This window comes from Battus philenor, unplaced genomic scaffold (assembly GCF_028537555.1).
Source record: "Battus philenor isolate CCGP_79_NKW_IND1 unplaced genomic scaffold, ilBatPhil1.0.hap1 SCAF_5, whole genome shotgun sequence".
Classification (NCBI taxonomy): domain Eukaryota; kingdom Metazoa; phylum Arthropoda; class Insecta; order Lepidoptera; family Papilionidae; genus Battus; species Battus philenor.
Genome location: NW_027181715.1, coordinates 5,400,558 through 5,421,034, shown reverse-complemented (window position 1 = coordinate 5,421,034; position 20,477 = coordinate 5,400,558). Strand labels below are relative to the sequence as shown.

The following is a 20,477-nucleotide window of genomic DNA, read 5'->3' as shown; positions in this document are numbered from 1 at the left end:
GTAGTGTACTGTATTGTGTAGCGACGTAATTTGTGTGACTTGCTAATAATATGTGACCATTACGTGTCTAATTTTTTTGTTAATTATTCATTGCTAAAATTATTATTCTCTTTGTGCTCCTTCAATACTCTGTAGATATAGCTCTGAAATATTTTTTAGCGCCTTAAGTGCAAATTCTGTTTTCTTTTCAGTATATACAGTATACATTAGGAAATTTCTCTGAACATCATCTCGTCTAATTTATAGTTTGTGTTTATCATATTGACTTTTATCATGCCGATGTTACGAAGTGAAAGACTAATCATTTAGTATGAATTGTTCAACGAATTAGAAAAAACATGACAAGACCTCAAAATTAGAAAATAACAGAAACAAACTCGGCAGAAATATAACAATACTTGATATTGTATTATTATTATATATTTATTATATTGTATAAGTATATTTAAAATAAACACAACTAACACATAAGAAAACGGTTTTCAGGACGAATAAAGTACAAGGAAATGAGGTCTAGTGCTTGGTAAAATTAATAGTTTCCGTATTCAATTACTAAAATTTAGGCATAATATAAATAAAATACATAATTACTGCCGTTTTAGCATAGTAAACCTATAATTTTTAAAATCTATATCTAATAAAGATAAAAAGATTGCGTTTCAACGAACCGGTGTCGTAGGCACAACACTATACAAAATCAGTATGACTATAAATTTGACATTGTGTCAAAAAAGACAACATGTGTCAATTTGGTCTCGAAGATTAAAAAACAGACTGAGTTGTCAAATACTTAGTGGGAACAGTTCAGGATCATTTATTAGGAATGTCGTTAATATTACGAACTCGCTTTCTATTTATTATAAATAATGATTGCGATTGAAGTAAGCATTTGAAGTTTTTCGTAATTTTTCATAGTATGAAAATGACAGAGAATTCAACAGATTATTGAAGACGAAAACAAATTAAATTTAATAATTTGTTTTGATGAGAAATACACTTTTATTTTATATTACACTTGCACGAATATATGAACGTTTATGGCTGTGAAATGTAATTGTAATTAAGTAATTATCTAACCTTACAAGTTATGTCTGCTACAAAACGTTTTAAAATATTTGAAGATGAATATGTCAGGTGTGGTTGGGTAACTAAAGATCCCCTTTATATTAAATATCATGATACGGAATGGGGTATTCCAGAATTCAAGAATTTTCAACTTTTTGAAATGTTATGTTTGGAAGGCCAACAAGCTGGCTTATCTTGGATAACAATATTGAAAAAGCGAAAAAAGTATCGGGAGTCATTCTATTACTTCAATCCACATGAAATTTCTAAAATGTCTGAAAAGGATGTTATGAAATTATTAAACGAACCTGAGGGAGTTGTACGGCATAAGGGGAAGTTAAAGGCTATAATAAGTAATTCAAATTTCTATAGAATAATGGAAAGTAATGGAGAAGATTTTTCAGATTTTATTTGGAGTTTTGTAGATCATAAGCCTATAGTTAACAACTGGAAAAATACTAGTGATATTCCAACTGAAACAGAAATATCTAAAGCACTTTCTAAAGCTCTTAAAAAAAGAGGATTTAAGTTTATTGGCTCCACTACTTGCTATGCTTTCATGCAAGCATGTGGTCTTGTAAATGATCATATTGTAAGTTGTGTTTGTCGCAACATAAATAATAAACAGTAAAGATAATTTTTATCAACCAGAATTGTATTCATAGTGTTAACTAAACAAAAAAGGTTGTGATGTTTTGGAGTTTTTTTGAATGATAAAAAAAGTATTATCTGTAATTATTACTGCTAAACATGTGAAATTAATTTAACACATGTCTGTATAAATTTGATTGAAAATGTGATGTTATTCATTATTTAAAAAAAGTGAAAACTAATTTTATCCATACTTTTATAAACATTTTGTACAGTAATCTAAGGTACAAAAAAAAAGTAATAAAATAAAAATTGGATAGTTTTTTTTTTTTCAAAGCTAGTTTTTGACCTTGACAAATTTTGATTACCAATTGGCATTAACAATTTATCAGGTTTGAAAATGCAAAGTGCTAAAGGATCAATGTCCTCCATTGATTACAGACTGATCTAGGCCATTATGTTATTAATTTGACAGGATTGGTAGGCTGGCTAGCTCTATATTGTTACTCAGATGAAAACCTTATAGAGAGATCAGGCGCAAAGACACATCCAACATGGGATAGTACTTTAAATGTATTTAGCATTCTATTTTGAATGATATCTAATAACATTGACTTGATTAGGAACTCTTGAACAACTTATATATGTGTAAAGCATACTAAAAGGGCAATATAGCCAACTAGTTAAAGAGGTGTAAGTGCAGACTATTTTGAATGATATCTAATAACATTGACTTGATTAGGAACTCTTGAACAACTTATATATGTGTAAAGCATACTAAAAGGGCAATATAGCCAACTAGTTAAAGAGGTGTAAGTGCAGACTATATAACATGACCAGAGTAGAACCATATAATATTAGTATTTTGAAATAAAGGTCAGTAGAAACAATTGACCACAAATTATGGTTTCTTTTTACTGGCATTACTAAATTCACTTTTCTAATTTATTTCTTGTTGCATACAAAGTTGAAAATCCCAGTTTAGACGAGTGACAGCCTATGTCGAGGTGCTCTACCAGAGATCCTGGAGCCTAATCACTTTAAAGGGAGTTCACCGAAGCGATCTAGAAGCTCGGCGGCCTCCCAATCCGGTGAAATTGTAGTATGTAGCGACTCGTGCCGAGGCTTCCTAGGAAGCCCTCGAGCTTTGCCAACATAAAAGAGGTGTTAGGCGATGCGCCCTCAGCACCCTGCCTCCTCACACCCGCGGAACTGCTAATACCATTTGGTCAGCAGAGTCAGGTAAAAAAATATTGATTTAATTCCAATGACGATTCTAATCCAACCACCATTCTTGACGACAATTTACCCTAATTTATTTCTAACAATTGTGTATTTCTCAAGATCACCTAATTATCCTCACAAATAGTTTATTTGTTTACTGGTGTTAGTCTGGAAAACCCATGTAAAGCTCTAATTCATAAAGGATTATGCAGTAATTGATCGATAATATTAATAGAGAAAAAATTCATAAGGATTTGCCGTTTGCTAACCAGTGAATCCCGACCATCGCCAAGATAATAGTCTAGTTAACAAATGACAGACTTCGGGCAACGGCTGAAGTGCAACTGGACGATAACCTTTGCGCCGAGCGTCTGTGGGAACTTTTCATGATATTATGCCCGCAACCATGTATCTTTGACAAAAAAAACTAACATTCTGTAATGGCATTCCGTAAGTGTTAATCTAGACAGAGAATCTCTTTCCACTTTAGAAATACTAAGTTGAATCTACAACAACCTTTTGCTTCTTAAAAAAATATGCCATGTTAAAATCATTCATTTTCAATTTTTTTGAGTACCTTTAGTTTTAAGATGGCAAATTACGATCCTTCTATTTTTTTAAAATTTGGACTATACCGGACCCCCGTTTTTATTACTTTTGATAGTGTTCATAGAAAAAACTGCTTTTGTTATTTTTCTTTCAAAAAACCACGACCAAGTCATTCATACAATTTATTTTTACTATTAAGCTAAATACTAACAGTTCTAGTGACAGATTTCTGCTCTTATTATTTGTAAATTAAAACTTTCGAATGGGGGATTATCGAGGTTGAATTTTTCTTCATAAATTTGCTGTATCCTTGACATATTGGTTAAATACGATTAAAGTTCGAGAGTATCCGCAAAAACTGAATCGATCGGATCTGCATTTCTAGGGGTGCATACAGTTGTTGAAGATTAAGTTCAAGTTGTTAGAGAAATATAAAGCACACCACACAGTGGGTCGAGAAGATCGTTTCCTAGTTTTTTTAGTCTTTTCCCATCTTTTCCTTAACAAAGTTCCGTACCCCAAAATTAAGTGAGGAATGATGATCACAATGTTACTTAAAAGTAAATTGGATTTTTCAAGATCACTGTGTCCGGCTTATCGTTTTCTGAACTTAAGCAATTTTAATGACCTCTGAATTTTGAAAATTTTCTTTACGGTAGTGAACAGGAAGTTTACAAGAACATGGCTGTATAGAGGTTGTTGTCATTTACTTTTCATTTTGTGAAAAATGAAGTAAATATTTTGATGGCTGTAGAAGCGAGCGACTTCATGTTTCATTGTTTGAATTTTAATTAATATAGTGGTTTGAAATAAAATAGTTTCGGAATTAATTATCATATCTTTCGAGATCTTACAATTAATCTTGTGTAAACATAATGAATATACCATTCCCTGTACTATTACCACGACTCATCGATCCTAAGTGGTTTACTGCCGATAGCCCGTGTGATGAAGAAGCCGAATTAACAAAATTAGAACAAGCGAATCAAGAATGGGTACGTTTAGTAATAATATATGTTTATGACTGTAATAGTTGCAGAAGTAAACGTTCCTTTTTGAACAGTTGCGAAGATCACAATAAGCTGTAACATCAATTACATTTTTAAAGCGGTACTAATTCCATATTTTTTTAAATATTAAACTTATTATACTTATATTTGGAGAGATACGTATATTATATAGTAAATCTGTGTTATTCTATGCTGTATGAGATATATCTATGAGATGTATCTAAATATAATCATATATAAAATATTAATTACAAAAAAGTAGTATATACCATTTTATTAAAATGTACAATTGTATATTTTACTACATTAATCCATTTCTCACATTCGGAATCGTAAGATGAAGCACGCCTTCCATTTGGACGAACGTTCGGGCGGCGCGCTAAGACTACCTATTAAATACATCAATCCATGCCTTCAAATAAAACTAAATATTTATCAATTTAAATAATAAAACTTTATTATATTTCAACTACTGATGTAGATCATCCATAAAAATAGTGAAATTGTTGTAGTTCTCTTAATTAAAAATCCTGAAGTTGGTATTTTTAGAGTACCTACCTCCCTTTTAAGTAAAAATTTAAGTTGTTAAAATTTGAGTGGTCATCAAACTATTATATATTTATAATCATGTGAAAAGATAAATATGACCATCATATGCATCCATTGTATTAATCTTTCTTGTCTTCATGTTTTTACAAAACTTTCAGCTTAATTCTATTGGTCAGCAATACATGAAGAGGACTCCATTGGGTAAAACAGATCCTGAACCCATGGAGGAAGAAGCAGAAACAGATGAAGAAGAAGGTATATGTTTAACAGTTAATTTATCTATGGACATACATGTTGCTTTATTAATACTAATGGGTCTGGTTAATGCTTTTTTAATTTTAGGTAATGATGAAACAGATGAAACCGAAGAATCTCATGATGATGATGAAGATGAAGAATTACGTACAACATATTCAACTCCCAGGAATAACAATGAGTTGGAACCTTCTAATTTAGAAGATGTTAGTGAACCATCAGAGCTCAACTCAACTGATCAAAGTGCGCTGTGGCCACTCCAGTAGTTTTTTAAAAGGCCAGAAAGTAAGATCCTAATTGTATTACAAAGCATTTATGTTATTAGCAAGCAAAGGAAATAAAAACAATTTCAAGTATTTGCATTTTATTTACACTAAAATAAATTAGGAACACAGTTTTACAATTATTGACAGGTGATTAACTACTTACATCAATTAACACTGGTAAAAACCTACTATCATTAATGAAGACAGTTTTTTCCTAAATCTTACTTGAAAAAAGATCATATATTTAGATCCAAATGGTATTTCCCTTTTGGGCTTTTCAGTGTTACCTTCAATAAGATAATAATAGATCAATTAAAAAGAACTATTTTCGGAATCTCACTGTGTATTAAACAAAAAAAGGACAATAACTGCCTTTAGATTTTTTTTGTTGATCATTGTTTTTGAAGTTTTTAATTGGTATAAATATAGCTTGAATGAATATACACTTCTACTTCGTACTGCGTGTTGTTATTACCTGCAAGAGCAACCGGCTCTAGGAAAATCCCTACACATGTATATAATAACAGAATGCATTCGGTAAATTTGAATTTATGCCTTGATTTTGAAATTACTTTAAATTTATCCTAGTTTGCAAAATGTAAGGTTATATATACTCTTAATCATATGTATAGGCACCATATGAAAATCTTGCGTACTCGAAAACGCATGAAATAACTAGGAATAAACTTAAACTTAAAACTGCAACTTTCATTAGTGTGACAGTACGTCAACTTTCTTGTAGAGAACTGGTTCAAAATAGCTTTCGTCACTCTATGATACTTCCTGTTAAGAGTTGACTTTACGTTCGTTTACCATGTAGTCGGTGATAAGTTTTTACTACGACTGTTTTATAAATTTTTTTTACTATAATTTTTTTTTGATTGACAACTCCCGTCTATTATGTACCAATTTAATTAAAAGTTTGAGTGTTTTAGGAAAGAATCTCATAGGTTTACGTGTAGTGAAATTTCTAAATTATGACTAATCATTGGATTAGCGTATATAGTTTTTCAGATTCTTACTGATATTTACAAAATTTTTATATAAAAATTTTGAACAGGCATTCCATAAAACGAAAGCAGACCTGTCATGGTAGTTTTTTGTTTAAATACAATTTTCCAAAATATCAATTATTTATGTTAAGTTAGGTAATTGAAATCCCAGTCCAATTTAAAGAAAAATAATTTCCTCCAATGAAAAAAATCGGAAAACAATCCGAAAACCATCATGTTTGAAGGGTTAATATTTAAAAAAAAATCTGGATTTCTGGGAGTAACAAATAATGTTCAAGATTTTTATTTTAATGATAATACTTTATTGATAAATAATGCAAAATCATAATACCAGTAAAATTTTTAACTATAAAATAAATTTGGTTACAAATTGTTTTGAAGCAACCTTAATTATTTCTAACAATTTTTACTAATTTTCCATACAAGGTGTTTCATAATGTAACAGGGTTCAATATTAAACTTAAAATAAATACTTTTATAACAGACTTTTAAAGTGTTACATCTACAACTATGCTTACCACTCTAGTTAATAATGGTATAATATTATCTTTAGGGATCGTTGACCATTTTCTTGCCAAACAATTTTCAATACTCGCATGTGATGTCCTTGGATCTTTAACAACAATTTTTAATGAGGAAAATTAATGGAAATTATTCAATTCCTGTCAATTTATTGCATAATGGATAAGCACAATTTTGTTGTGAAGTAAAATTTAAAAGAATTTCCTATAGTTTATTATGAATTATATTAAAAACTAGCTGATCCCGCAAATGTTGTTTTGCAAAAAAAAATTTTTGAATTTTCAATTTAAAAATAAGGGTTGATCGTAGAGGAGTGAAAATTTAGGGTTGTATGTATTTTTGTATGTTATATCATAAAAAAATAAAAACAAAAAATTTCGTCAAAAAAATAAAAAATTTTTTTTTTAAGGGTGAACAACCCTTATCACTTAGGGGTATGAAAAATAGATAGTAGCCGATTCTCAGACCTACTAAATAAGCATATAAAATTTGGTAAAAATCGGTCAAGCCGTTTCAGAGGAGTTCAAGTTCGAACACCGTGACACGAGAATTTTATATATTAGATTTCAATATTTTTTCACTAATAGGATTTAAATATTTTACCTGAACATTTTGCCATATCAAGTGTAAACAATATGGCGCTTTTTTTAATCAAAGGATTATATTCATCACAGTAATAATGGAAAGCCATTGCCAGGTTTGATGGCATTTCATCAATATCTTTAACCAGCATTACTCCAGTTTTTGTTACATCTGCCTGATATCTTTCAATCAATTCACTGTGAACTTTCATTTTTAATTTGGAACCATCTACAATCACATGATTTTGAATAATGGTGTCATTGCCTGTAATACACATATTTATCAGAAAGAGATGACCATGTTACAATTATACGTATTTTTACATTTATTTGTGCAGTGTTTTAATTTTAATATGACACCTGCCTAGGACCAAGCATACAAAAATACAAAACGTAATGCATGCATGAACTTTAGCAAATATTAATTATAAAAATATTTTTTTAAATAAATTTAAATAATAAAATAGCTCGTTTAGGTGCGGAATAGAATAATATTATTAATTAAACCCACAGACAAATTTTTGTAGGTATTCCACATGGATATGGAGATAAACCATTACTTCACATTTTGTGCAATTCAGAGTAGATATTTTGCCCATTAAGTATATAAATTTATCAGGTGGAATGTGACCCCATCGGTGCTTTAAAGCGTTGACAGTTTCCTTTGTGCAAATGTCCACTTGCACAAACCAGGTAACATTGAGCATAAAGGATTGGAGCATTATACAACATGTTTATTCTATGCTGTCTTCTGAGGATACAGGTTATTACATACAAATATGAATTTTAATGTTCGTACATAACAGACATTGACCCTTGGTCACCCAACAGAATGGTACCTGTTCCCTTTGCATGAAAATTTGCCCACCATATTCAAAAACAATTATTATAATATATGAAAAATTAACAATAGAGTATTAATAAGTGGCAACCAAGAAAGTCATAGTCAAGGTCCCTGGAAGTCATTGGATGGAAACGCTAGAGCGGTCATCATGACAATTGTTGGAAGCCATGCAGTGGGTGTCTATCGCATGACGTGATGATGACTAATAAGTATTTAACTTACGTAAAAATCTAGCTGCATATTGTGCTAATTCATCCATAAAGTTGTTAAAGAACACAGGATCATAATTTGAGTTATGGCTATTATATGCGAAAATAAATGATCCAGCATCCTGATTCTGAAATATTGTATTGATTCCTGTAAATGTAAGTTTATTATTAATGAGTATAAATATTCATTCTAGTAATGGCATGGAAAAACAAATTCGTCAAAAACATCTAAGGCTATGTTTAAAACTTAAATCCTTACCTGATTTGATTTGCAATAAAGAGTTATCAGTGACTTTATATTTCTGTCCCAAATATGTTAGATCATTGAAAAACTTAGTTCTATCATAAATTATATCACTTTTTTGAACACTCACATCAAATATATTAAAATAAAAACTACTGAATACTCCTAATACTGCTACTAAAGGCAGAAGTAATATTTTCATACAAGATCCATTATTTCTTTTTGGACTATCAATAGGTAAAGAAAGTCTGGAAATGTCCTGCCAATCCCTACTGTTATCTTTTGCAGTTAATTTGTTTGTTGATGGGGAATAAATCATAGATCCTGAACTATTAACATAATCTGACTTGCCTCTGCAATATGAATGAAATTAAGACATTACTGAAATAAAACAAATATTATGTACTTAAAATATTAATGTAAAAATATAATCCTTTCAATTATCGATTTAGCAATGTAAATCTAGTAAACATACAGTCACTAGATTCTAGAAGATGCTCTTATTATGAGGTGATGAAGGATAATAATTTTTTTTATTAATTCTAGCAAATTAATGTGTTCTTCCGGTTCTTCTGTTTGTTGTGGGGCTAATATTGTACCATTATAGCTTTAAAGCTATAATGGTAACTTTAATGGTTATAGACAAAAGACAATATTGTGTTCAATAAGAAACATAATAGAAAAAAATGTGGAATACATCATCTTTAATTATTTTTAACAATTTTCTTTACATAAGTAGATTTTCCTCTATTTTCTGATCATCACAATATCTTTGGAACCATAAGGCTTGTAAGACTTGTAATTAGAGTAGAATAATTTTACGAAATTACACTAGCAAGAGTGGTTGATGGGTTCTCCATTTAGTTCGTAATGCAGATAAAGCAACAATAATTAATTTATACATATTGGTAATAACAAAAATAAATTAGAAATATTCATATCGGAATTGTGTTTGTTGTTGTTGTTATATGCAAACTATTTCTAGTATAAATAGGTGTTTTTCTTAACATCATAATTACACAGTATTATAAACAAGGTTATTTCCATACCTTGTTGTAGCGCAGCAGCGGACAACCCTTTTTAAGGCTAGTGTGCAATGAAAATTTTTTATAGGGCAGCGGATGCATGTCTTTTTTTGTCAATAAGGCAGAGATTAAAAATAAACACATAAAATCATTGTAAAATAATAAAATCGTTAGCCAATGTAATATGCATGAGAAATGGTATTAGCAACTTATACATGATAATTTATGTGTTTTGAAAATCAAATAGAGGCCATGGAGTCTCCCACCAATGTTATAATGTGTATTAATATTCTCAATGAATGCTTTATCATTGCTATTTTATTGAAAGAAGCCCTCTTATCTTGGTAGGTGGTAATTTTATTTATTTACTTTAATATTTATTATTGTAGATTAATAACTCATAATACACAGTTATGAGAGCACAATTAAAATAATTGTTTATGAATGCAAATAAAAAAAAAATAGGGTAGAAGATAAAATGTCTCATCATAAAATTTGAATTCTTAACTTTAATAACTTGAAAGTATGGAGTCCATTATTAATAACAATGTAATCAATCTGGACATGGAAAACTTTGCCTATAGAGTTTATAGCTGGTTTTCATGGATTCCCAACCTTTAGTGGATTATTGACTACTATCAATAAAAAAATTCTGATGCATATTAATATTTAACTCTGCGACAATATATTAGATGGTTAGAATTTTTTTTTTACGAAATACAGGTGTTTCAGGGACTCACTATTGTGCCCATAAAAAGTTGTGCATCTCTATGCTGGATAAAGCATTTGTTTTATTTATGTGCATATTGCTAATAAATTAAAATTTTTTAACTGCAAATAAGCATTGTGTTTCACCTTATGTATCAATGGTGAAGTTAAATAAACTGAAGATACTTACTCATCATCACTTTCATTGGTATCTATGCTTATATCACTACTATCATCACAAATCCCTCTCAGTGGTTTGCTGAAATATAATATATCTTTAAATTTTGCTAAACTAGAAAGAAATGTTGTTATTATGTTATGATTAGAGATTTGATAATTGGATGTATATTGACTTAGTTTTTTTTTGTTGATAAATTTAGTGGTAATAATGTAAAGTGACGAGTTATAGCTGTAAAAGCTTTATTCTTCAATAGGAATACAACAGGCCAGACAATTCTGGCAGTACAAAGTTTGCAACGACAGTTAGTAACAATGATTAATGTTAATATGTAGTAAATCAAATTTTGGAAAAAAATATCAGTCTTATTATTTCTGAAACCATTGATATTTTAAATAGGATGTACTATAGTACATTAATTGACAACTTTTTAACTATATGATCATTCCTTTAAAGCTTTTATAGTTATGACAATCTTAGAGGTCCTAGTCATAAACAACAAGAAATTTTTTGTCTTGTCTTAAAGGACTATATTATGTCTAGTCAATCACAGTACTAAGTGAAATTGGTTAGTCATATATAAACCTTGATAAAATAGATCCAGGCAATTTCATATTAAAAGTAAAATCAATGATAATTTTAACATTTGACCATTAAAATATCAAGTGCAGCTATAAAATCAAGCTATGCTTCTAACTAAAATATGCAGTATTTGTTTTTTTTTTTTTTTTTTTTTTTTTTTTTTTTTTTTTTTATGACCCCCGCTATTGGGGGTCTCTCGTACCCCTATCTTTTTGTGGGACAGGGTCTTTTGTTACAGTAATTTTTTTTCACATATATTTTTTTTTTTTTTTTTTTTTTTTTTTTTTTTTTTCATACTCATCAGTCTTTCATCACATATTCTTTTAGTCTGTCTTTCATGCTATATTTCTTTCTTTTGTGCCCTTCTATACTACTCTTCTTTCATCCCCTTTTTTTATTTTGTATATCTTATTTTCTAGGTATCACATATTTGCACATTTATTATTTATTTTATAACAGTCTTTTATCTTATACCTAGGTTTTATTTATTTCTATAATCTTTTTAACTATTGTTTTACAATAATATACAAAATCCTGCCTAGTAGCTTTATCGCCTATCAGGGAGGGTATCGTGTCTTCTTTGACCTGAACACCAGACCGGCACTCGAAGTCGAGCCGGAGTCCCCCGAATGCGGGACACCGGGCCACAAGGTGGATCACGGTCTGGCCCACGCCCGGTTCACAGAAGCACGAGGGGTCCTCCTTGAGCTTGAACCTATGAAGGTACTCAGAGAACCCCCCGTGCCCCGTGAAGAGCTGGGCCGAGACCGCGTCCACCTCGATGCTGCGGAGCACGCGGTAGGCTGAGACGGCGTCCGGGAAAAACATCCTCGTTACCGAAGCCGTCGTTCCTTCCACATACCTCCTGTTCCATTCGTCGAGCGACTCCAGTCTCAGTTGCCGCTTGACGAATGAAACAGGGCATCTCTCGTACTCTGGTCGTCTTTTACTCTTCAGGGCCGCTTCCTTGGCCAGCTGGTCCGCCCTCTCGTTCCCCTCCATCCCCGCGTGCGCTTTCACCCAGAACAACCTTACATCCTTCCCTTTCTCTCTCGCTTTCATTACATTCTCCTTCACTCTTAACGCTAAGGGATGGAGGGTGTCCGATCTTGCGACAGTTTCGAGAGCGGACCGCGAGTCGCTCAGTACGGCGCAGACTTGCGCCGACTCGCCGGCCGCGTACCCTGTTGCCTCAGCTAGAGCCAGCAGCTCTGCCTGGTATACGGTGCAGAAGTTGCCCAACTTGAGTTTCTTTGTGTATGACTCTACGGCGCCCCGCTTGACGCAGAACGCCGCACCCACCTTATCCTCTATGCGGCTGCCGTCGGTATAAATTACCAGATCGGCAGCCGCGGTGGCAAGTCGGACTTCCTCCGCACTTTCCCCCAGACAGGAGAACTCCACACCAACTTGACCAGACGGGTGCGGTAGTCTCAGGTAGCTGACCGGTACCTCCAGGTCTCGGTCCTTTACCACCTGCCGGGAATGACCCTTTCTTATTTCAAATAAGCGGGCTGCTTCTTGGACCCGAAGGTCCAGGGGAAGCAACCCGGCAAGTATAAGGGCCGAGTGCAGGGACGCGGTCCTGTGGGTCCTCGCGATCTTCTGCGCGAAGCCCCGCTGGACCGCGCCCAACTGCCTGCGGACCAGCAGCTTCCTAGCCGCCGGCGCCCATGCACTCGCTGCATACAAAATCGTCGGCTCCAGCACCGCCAGATACATCGTTCTGATCACCTCCGAGTTCAGACCCCAAGATACCTTCGCAGCCCTGCACAGCTGACGATAGAGGCCCTGTGCCTTCTTGCTCACGTTCTTCACGTGACTGTTGAACGTGAGCCTATCGTCAACTGTGAGGCCTAGTATCCGGACCTCCCCAGTCCGGCCAAGCGGCTCACCTCCCATGCTCAGTAATGGGTAGTCGAACTTTAGCTTGTTGGTTAGCACCATCACCTTGGTTTTGTGTGGTGCGAACCTCAGCTTGTTCCTGACCCCCCACTCATGAACATGGGCGAGAACGGCGTTGGCCCGACTCGAGATGTCCTGGGCCTTCTGCCCCGAGAAGACCAGCACGACGTCATCTGCGAACGCCTGGCAGTGTGTCCCGGTCTTTGCCACCTCCTCCAGGAGAGGGTTGATGAGGAGGGTCCAGAAGGTTGGGCCGCCTACGGATCCCTGCACGCACCCCTTGGTGGTCTCTCTGGCCCACTCTGCCCCCGCGTACCGTACGGACACCTTGCGATCGCTAAAATAGCTGTCAACAAGACGCCGCAGATTCGCGGGGCAGCGAGTCTCTGCCAGTCTGCACCGTATAGCAGGCCACCAGGCGTTATCGAAGGCTCCCTCTATGTCCAATGATACCAGCACTGCGATCTCCTTCTCCTTCAGCCGGGTTCGCAGATGCTGGATCAGGTCATACAGGGAGTCTTCGGTACACCTCTGCGGCATGAAGCCGTATTGGTGGCTACTGATATACGGTGCAGTGTACCACCGGATCCTACGGACCATCATTTTCTCAAGGACCTTGCCGAGAATCGGCAAGAGTCCGATGGGCCTGTAGGATTTCGGGTGCGTGTAGTCCTCCTTGTCCGGCTTCCGCAACGCTACGACCACTGCCTCCTTCCATCTCGTGGGGAAGTGGGAAAGCGCGAGACACCGGTTGGAGAGCGCGAGGTACAGAACGGGGTCCACGGCGACGGCCGCACGGCAGATGTCCGCGGTGAGTCCGTCAGAGCCAGGTGCCTTCTTGGCGTTGAAGGTCGATACGGACCATCGGAGCTCCTCCATCGTAAACGGGGGGTCGCATGTTCCATCATGGTCCCCCGAATTGACTTCATCGGCTTTAGCTCTTACAGTTCTGTGGTCCGCATTGTCCTTCCCGGGGTCGTCCTCCGGGAAGAAAACCTCCGCCAGCAACCTGGCTGATCCCGCTGCGTCCAGCACTTTACCTGACTGGACGAGGGGGACGTCCTCTCGCCTCACCTCCGTGCGACGCATCACACGGTGGATCCCGTCCCACATGGTCTCGCGATCCTGTCTCTCACAGAAACGCTTCCAGCTATGGGTCTGAGCGCGCCTCGCCTCAAGGCGGTATGCCTCCTTCGCGTCGCAGTACTCGCGCCAGACCAGCTCCTTACGAGCCGGCCTCGCGGCCCTGATCCTTCTCTTCTTCCTCAAGACATCCGCCTTGAGGAGAGAGAGCTGTTCGGACCACCAGGGCAATTCCGTCCTCTTCCGCTTGGAGACCTTCGGCAGGACCAACTCGCAAGCGTCCCTCACGGTTTCCACATACCGACCGACCGTGCTGTCCAACGCCCCCTTTTCGGTGATCTGATTCACCTCGGTAGGCGTCAGACAGCGATCCGATAGCAGCCGAGCGACAGTTCGATGGAACTCGCCCCAGTCTGCCCTACGGGTAGTGTACTGCCGTGTGGTCCGCTTGACGTCCGTGCCTTGGGACCTCTCAAACTTCAGATTGAACACAATTGCCCTGTGGTCCGACGAGGATATGTCGTCCACGAGGCTCCAGCCCACCGCTCGGTCGAGCAGGGTGGTCGAGCAAGCAGTAATGTCGACGCGACTGGAGTAATGCTTACCGCCCCGATACGTATCAAACGTCGGCTCAGACCCCTGGTTCAACACGTGCACTCCCAGTTGGTCGAGGGCGGCTGCGACCTCCTCCCCCCTTCGGTCCGTGGACCGGCTACCTCACCAGGTGTTATGCGCATTGACGTCGCCACCCAGTACCACGTTGGCAGTCCCCAAGCCCTCCACGGCCGAGTCGATCCGGTCCAGGTATGGTCCGACGGGCGTATTAGGCTCCAGGTAGACGGACACCACCCCTATCTCCCAAGCCCCAGTCCTCAGCCTGGCCACAGCAACGTTGCCAGACGTGAGTTGGGGACATTGAGTGATATCGATAGTGTCGTCGAATAGCACAATGGCCGCCTTGACAACCTCCCCGTTGCCTCGCGCGACACATTGTACCACCCTTGTCCCTGGGTAGTGCCTCATCTCGCCAATAGCGCCGATATACGGCTCCTGGACCAATGCGAACGCCCAGCCTCTCTTCGGCGCTTCGCATATCAGCTCGGCAGTAGCGAGCTTGGACCTTTGCAGGTTTAGCTGCGCCACGCGGTACTGGTGGTGCCCTGCGCGGAGAGTGCGGTGGGTCACCTGGGCGCCCTTAGCAATAGGCTACGGACGCCCGTGCTATGGTGTCCCACTTTCTCCGCACAGGACAGTCTTCGTCAAATGCGCCGTGGTCCCACCGGTCTGCCTTAGCTAGTCGGCAGTTCCGGCAGGCGGGAGGTTTCCCGGCTTGCCGATCCGGACACTCGGCGCGTAGGTGCCGGCCACCACAATGGCTGCAGCGGTCTTCGCTTTCCGCGCAGTGCCGTTTGGTGTGGCCGTAACCCAGGCACCGAGTGCACTGGACTAGCGGGGAGTGGTCCTGCACCCGCACTCGCTGGAGGTCCACGTGCATGTAGCCCGCAGCCGTCAGTCGTCCCCAGAGAGCAGGCGACACGCGCATGACCACGTGGATCGTCTGCACATTTCGCGCCCTCCTCCTGAACCTTACCTCCGCCCGCTGATCCTCCTCAGAGACGTCTACCAGCAGATGTTTATTCTGGTTTTTGATGGCCTTTACTATTTCTTCATTCGTGTTATAGGCCATCACGTCTCTGAGCAGCACCAGCGGATCCTTGTTTTTCACTTCGGCAAGGCTCAGGTCCTTCCCTGCTCTCCTCAGCCCCTCACGCACCCTCTCCAGCTCGGCCTCTGAGCCGCAGCCCAGGATGACGCGACCGTCCCGCACCCTGCGGATCCGGTCGACCCTTATGCCGGTCTGGGTGGCGTTTAGGGCCTTTCGAATTTTGCCCAGAACCTGCTCGCCCGTGTCGGTCCCCGACGAGACCGCCACCGAGTGCTTAGGTTCGCACCCCGGTGGCGGCCTTTTTGCCGGGGCGGCCGCCACGCTCGCGTACGTGCCGGGAGGCTTCCCCTTTTCTTGTATTGTTGTTTTTGTAGCCACGAGAGACTCCCTCAAGCCCTCCAATTCCTTGGTATTGGCTTCAAGGAGTCTCGCGTGGCTTTCTAGTTTCTTTAGGAGCTCGCAATGGGTCGCCGGCGGGGGGTTTGCGGGTGGGTCCTTTACTTCTACTTCCACCCGGTTTGCCCCACTCGCCGGCTCCTCTACTGGACCCCCTTTTGGGTCCTGGGTTCGTCCCCTGTTTGCGAGCTCCGCCTCCTTGTAAAGCTCGTAGAGCCGATTTATCGCGTTGATTACCTGCTCCTTTATTTCGGTCTTCAGGTTGCGCGAGCTGCCCAAGTGCAGTTTTGCCTTAGTTAGGCACGCTCGCGCCTCCTTCACTCGATCTGCGGACGCCGGCTTGTCCCCTTTCGGGGATTGCCCGGCCGCCGCAGGAGCAGGTGTCGGCTCCACCGCTTTCGGCACCGCACGCGTCCTCGGTTTGACGGCCGGCGCGACGCTGCGGGGAGAGGTCCTGGGCTTCTTCCCTTGTCCCTCCCATTCCCCCACACTCCTCCGGACGCTCTTAATGGGCGAGGTGCTCACCCTGCACGCCTGGCTGGCGCCTGCCTGGCTCACCTCGCCCGCGTCGGTGGTCTTTGTGGGGGTCCGGTACATGGTAGGGGTACTCGTCTGAAGTGTAAAAATTTTAAAAATTTTAAAATTCAAAAATGTAAATAATTAAAATGTTCTAAATTAAAAATTAAAATCAAAATTAAAAATTTAAAAATTTAAAAATTTCAAAAATAAAGTATTATATACTTAGTCCTAAATTGTTCTAATTTAAAATTGAAGTATTATATACTTCGTCCGTTATTAAAAGTTTAAAGTATTTAATACTTAGTCTTACAGTTCAAAATTTAAAAGTGTAAACAATAATGTCAACTTAACTCTAGTGCAACAAGGCAAAAAGACTCTTAAACTAAGGCAATAGGGCCCCTATTCTATTGCAGTTGCTGTCTATAACAAAGACCGGTCGTAAAATTTATTACCCCGCGCGGCGCGCCGTTTAACTCCCTGTAATATTAATTATTATTGCTACGCACGGCGCGTCGCTCGCGCGGTGCGGACGGCAACGTCTCCCGGCTCGCTGACCTCGCCCGCGGCCGCAGGGGCGCGCCCGAAGTTCGGCAACTGCGCACGACAAAGCGTGCGCGTGCGAGAGAGACGGTTGCGCCGCCCGGTAGGTCTATCCCTTTCCGCGGCGCTCAGGCGCGCACCAGATGTTTTGCTACGGCCGCGGCGGCGCGAATCTGGCTCGGTTTTATGTTTTTTACCTTCTACCGTCCGCTTATTTTTATTAAGGTGCTTTGTTATAAACAGCAACTATTGTCTAATTCTACTTATAATGCTAATCTTAAAACTATGGGATAGGTCAAAAAGACCTCACTCCCAGTGACAGCCGCCGAGTATTTTAATTTCTAGTATTTATAAAGGGAATTTAACCTTGTGGTGGGCTAAAATGAAAATGTAATTACCCACCACTTTATTTATTTAATATTACGCTTTGTAAATGCGTGTAATACTCGGCGGCTATCTTACTTATGCTAAGTCCAGGTCGCTCCCGGCTCCCGGCTGCAACCTCCGCGGTCCTCGGACCCTTAAAAGGCCCCGGATGTTCGCTGGTATTCTCGAAGTAAGGTTCCAACCGGTTTTCTTTATGTTTTCCAGTTGGAATTCCCTTACTTCGGCTGCAGCTCCTCCGTCTGTGGTCGTAAAAATCCAAAAAAGGTGTCAAACGAGAGGCCTTGGTACGGCGCACCTCGCCACAGTTGCCGTTACACGATTTCCCACTGAAAATCGTGCAGCGTTTTAATTTTTTCTTTTCTTACTTGCTCACTGTAATTTTTGTTTTTGTGTTTAAAAATCCAAATTATGTCCAATTTACACTTTTTTGGTGTCAAAGCGTTCGGGCTGTGAACGCGCTTTTTTTGACACTATTTTCACTAACACTAATTTTCGAGCACTTTTACTAACACTTTTTGATTTATCGATCTATTTTGAGCGATCTAGGCCACGTGGGAGCGTGCGTTCTGCTCGGGAGCGTACGGCGGACTCGCAGTATTTGTTTTGTGTAGGAAATACTCTTTGCCCAAAATATTAATCTACATACCAAGCTATTGGAGTACTATGCGCCGATTCAAATGCTGGGTATATTACACAGAATCAGCACAAAATATATACTTTATAAAGATTTAAGAATCCCATAAAATTGATGTACAGTCTCTGTGTATCTTCTCTAACTTACACTTCCTTTTAAGTCACACATTATAAAAACATTCATAGCTTAATTTATTGCCAGTTTTGTAGATTTTATTTAACAAAGCTTTAGAAATTAAAAAGTTATCATTGGTAGTTCATAACAAACTGAATGACAAAAATTTACTTATACAATATTCATCTTAGAGAGTTAATATAATCCTTACACTTCTTTGGCAAATCGAAGGAACAGATGATTGTAGTGTGCATATTAAGAAATTTGCAGATGTATTTATACGTGGACGTAAACTGAAATTTTGTTGCTCATGTATTTTTAGGTTTTAAGTCTGTCAGAAGAATAAAGTACACAGAAAGTGAAAATTTTGTATGAAAGGTTACGCTCAGCAAGTGTAAGAAAGCCAAGATAAAGTTTAAAGTAAATCATCTGACAAATAACCTTATAATATTGTCAACTTCGTCAGTGCCTTCTTCATTTGGTGAGGAAGTTGTCCGGACATAAGTCCTTTTCGTATTAGTCTTATTGTTTGTCCTGCATCCATATCTCGTCATATTGTTAGGTGTTTTACATGAATTTGTTACACACCATCGGTTTTGACAGTTACTGTGAATCGGTTTCCTTGCAGATGGTTGAATATTTACTCTTTTGCTCTGGAAGTTTAAATCTTGAACAGTTTCCATGCGAACTTTTTAAAAAATTATAAAATCTAACTACAAATGCTTACTTCAGCCTCACAATCGTTATCCATAATAAATAAAAGTGACATGCATAATATTGTCTATATGCCAAAAATACTTCCCACCCCTAATAAAATCAAGGATGGACCGATACGAGTAACTGCAAGTACTTTATTCTTTTCTTCCGATACCAAGTACTTTTTGTATCGTTACTTTGAAATTAAGTATCGAGTAGATATCGGTCAAAAGTACTTGTATCATATTTATGAGTATCAAGCCCCAATTGTAATTTTATTATACAAAAATCGTTTTCATACAATGAAAAATATATAGTTATATAATTGATGTTTAAAAACAAAAACACTTAATTTCAGGCAATTTATAAAAGTTCCTGATACTATGTATACATTAACGACATTTTATGAATCTTAATTAGAATAGTCTTTTCTTAGATAAATAGTTCGGATAAATCTAAATTTAGACAGGTAATATAACAATATCACCTATGTTATCGTATGTTCATTTAAGATTTAGTATTGAACGTAAAAAATTAGCTTACGAGAAAAACGTCGTCTTAAATAATCCGTCGAATAGCCCAAAGATAATATGTTTATATAAATAAGAAACGATAAACACTTCATTTTACGCATTATATTTATTTCATTTTTGTGTCGTCAACACAAGAAAAGGCACGACATTTAATTGTCACGCGATTGTCGAAACTATGATATTAGTCCCCGATTTAGAAATAGTCATCTAATTTTTTTTATATAAGCATTACATACGAGAAAAACATGCGGTTTACTTCACAACACATCAGCACGCAATTACGGAATGCGTGATTTTGTTTCTGAAGATGTTAATGCTGTTAGGCCTAAGACTTTTACAGCTTCATCGGTACTGAGTTCACGGAGCGGAAGGGTCCGTGATTTTGTCAAAATTACATTGCTATTTATACACCTGCGGCAATAATATCAGGATATTGTTTGGTCGTAATAAACAACTTCAAAAATATTTACTGTCCTTGATAAATTTGCAATTTGATTTTGTTTATAGGTAACTTAGATGAAACTTGCTTTTAACAATATAATTCTACTGCTAAACTACAGTTCACGTACAATTTCTAATTTGGTAATTG

The 20,477-nt window shown here is 38.2% G+C and overlaps 3 protein-coding genes across 4 annotated transcripts; 2 read left to right on the top strand and 1 right to left on the bottom strand.

Moving 5' to 3' along the window:
* Positions 1 to 831: 831 nt before the first annotated feature.
* LOC137929794 (DNA-3-methyladenine glycosylase 1-like) lies at positions 832 to 1,822 on the top strand. The gene has a single exon (XM_068772899.1). It carries the CDS (start codon positions 1,088 to 1,090, stop codon positions 1,694 to 1,696), a length of 609 nt encoding a protein of 202 aa, XP_068629000.1. The 5' UTR covers positions 832 to 1,087; the 3' UTR covers positions 1,697 to 1,822.
* Positions 1,823 to 4,157: 2,335 nt separating this feature from the next.
* Positions 4,158 to 5,597, top strand: LOC137929680 (anaphase-promoting complex subunit 15B-like). Its single transcript, XM_068772738.1, has 3 exons — positions 4,158 to 4,424; positions 5,147 to 5,243; positions 5,331 to 5,597. The coding sequence occupies exons 1-3, from the start codon at positions 4,305 to 4,307 to the stop codon at positions 5,507 to 5,509; spliced, it is 396 nt and encodes a 131-aa protein (XP_068628839.1). The 5' UTR covers positions 4,158 to 4,304; the 3' UTR covers positions 5,510 to 5,597.
* Positions 5,598 to 6,821: 1,224 nt separating this feature from the next.
* On the bottom strand, positions 6,822 to 19,608 carry LOC137929679 (uncharacterized). 2 transcript variants are annotated; one of them, XM_068772736.1, is made up of 7 exons: positions 19,387 to 19,608; positions 19,101 to 19,326; positions 10,846 to 10,914; positions 8,938 to 9,275; positions 8,692 to 8,826; positions 7,648 to 7,890; positions 6,822 to 7,135 (listed from the first exon to the last, which is right to left on the bottom strand). In XM_068772736.1, the coding sequence occupies exons 2-7, from the start codon at positions 19,211 to 19,213 to the stop codon at positions 7,011 to 7,013; spliced, it is 1,023 nt and encodes a 340-aa protein (XP_068628837.1). In that variant the 5' UTR covers positions 19,214 to 19,326; positions 19,387 to 19,608; the 3' UTR covers positions 6,822 to 7,010. The 2 variants fall into 2 exon arrangements, with proteins under 2 accessions (XP_068628837.1, XP_068628836.1); XM_068772735.1 differs by having other exon boundaries at positions 19,101 to 19,312.
* Between the last annotated feature and the right edge of the window lie 869 nt (positions 19,609 to 20,477).

What these genes read in the sequence shown, in the direction of transcription:
- LOC137929679 (XM_068772735.1), bottom strand. Translation starts at nt 19,428, where the DNA reads ATGTCACTTTTATTTATTATGGATAACGATTGTGAGGCTGAA. An exon ending in ATAACGATTGTGAGGCTGAA is followed by an intron (nt 19,313 to 19,386) that starts GTAAGCATTTGT and finishes TTAAACTTCCAG; the next exon opens with AGCAAAAGAGTAAATATTCA. An exon ending in ACCAATGAAAGTGATGATGA is followed by an intron (nt 9,276 to 10,845) that starts GTAAGTATCTTC and finishes TTCATATTGCAG; the next exon opens with AGGCAAGTCAGATTATGTTA.
- LOC137929680 (XM_068772738.1), top strand. Translation starts at nt 4,305, where the DNA reads ATGAATATACCATTCCCTGTACTATTACCACGACTCATCGATCCTAAG. An exon ending in AACAAGCGAATCAAGAATGG is followed by an intron (nt 4,425 to 5,146) that starts GTACGTTTAGTA and finishes CAAAACTTTCAG; the next exon opens with CTTAATTCTATTGGTCAGCA. An exon ending in AGAAACAGATGAAGAAGAAG is followed by an intron (nt 5,244 to 5,330) that starts GTATATGTTTAA and finishes TTTTAATTTTAG; the next exon opens with GTAATGATGAAACAGATGAA.
- LOC137929794 (XM_068772899.1), top strand. Translation starts at nt 1,088, where the DNA reads ATGTCTGCTACAAAACGTTTTAAAATATTTGAAGATGAATATGTCAGG.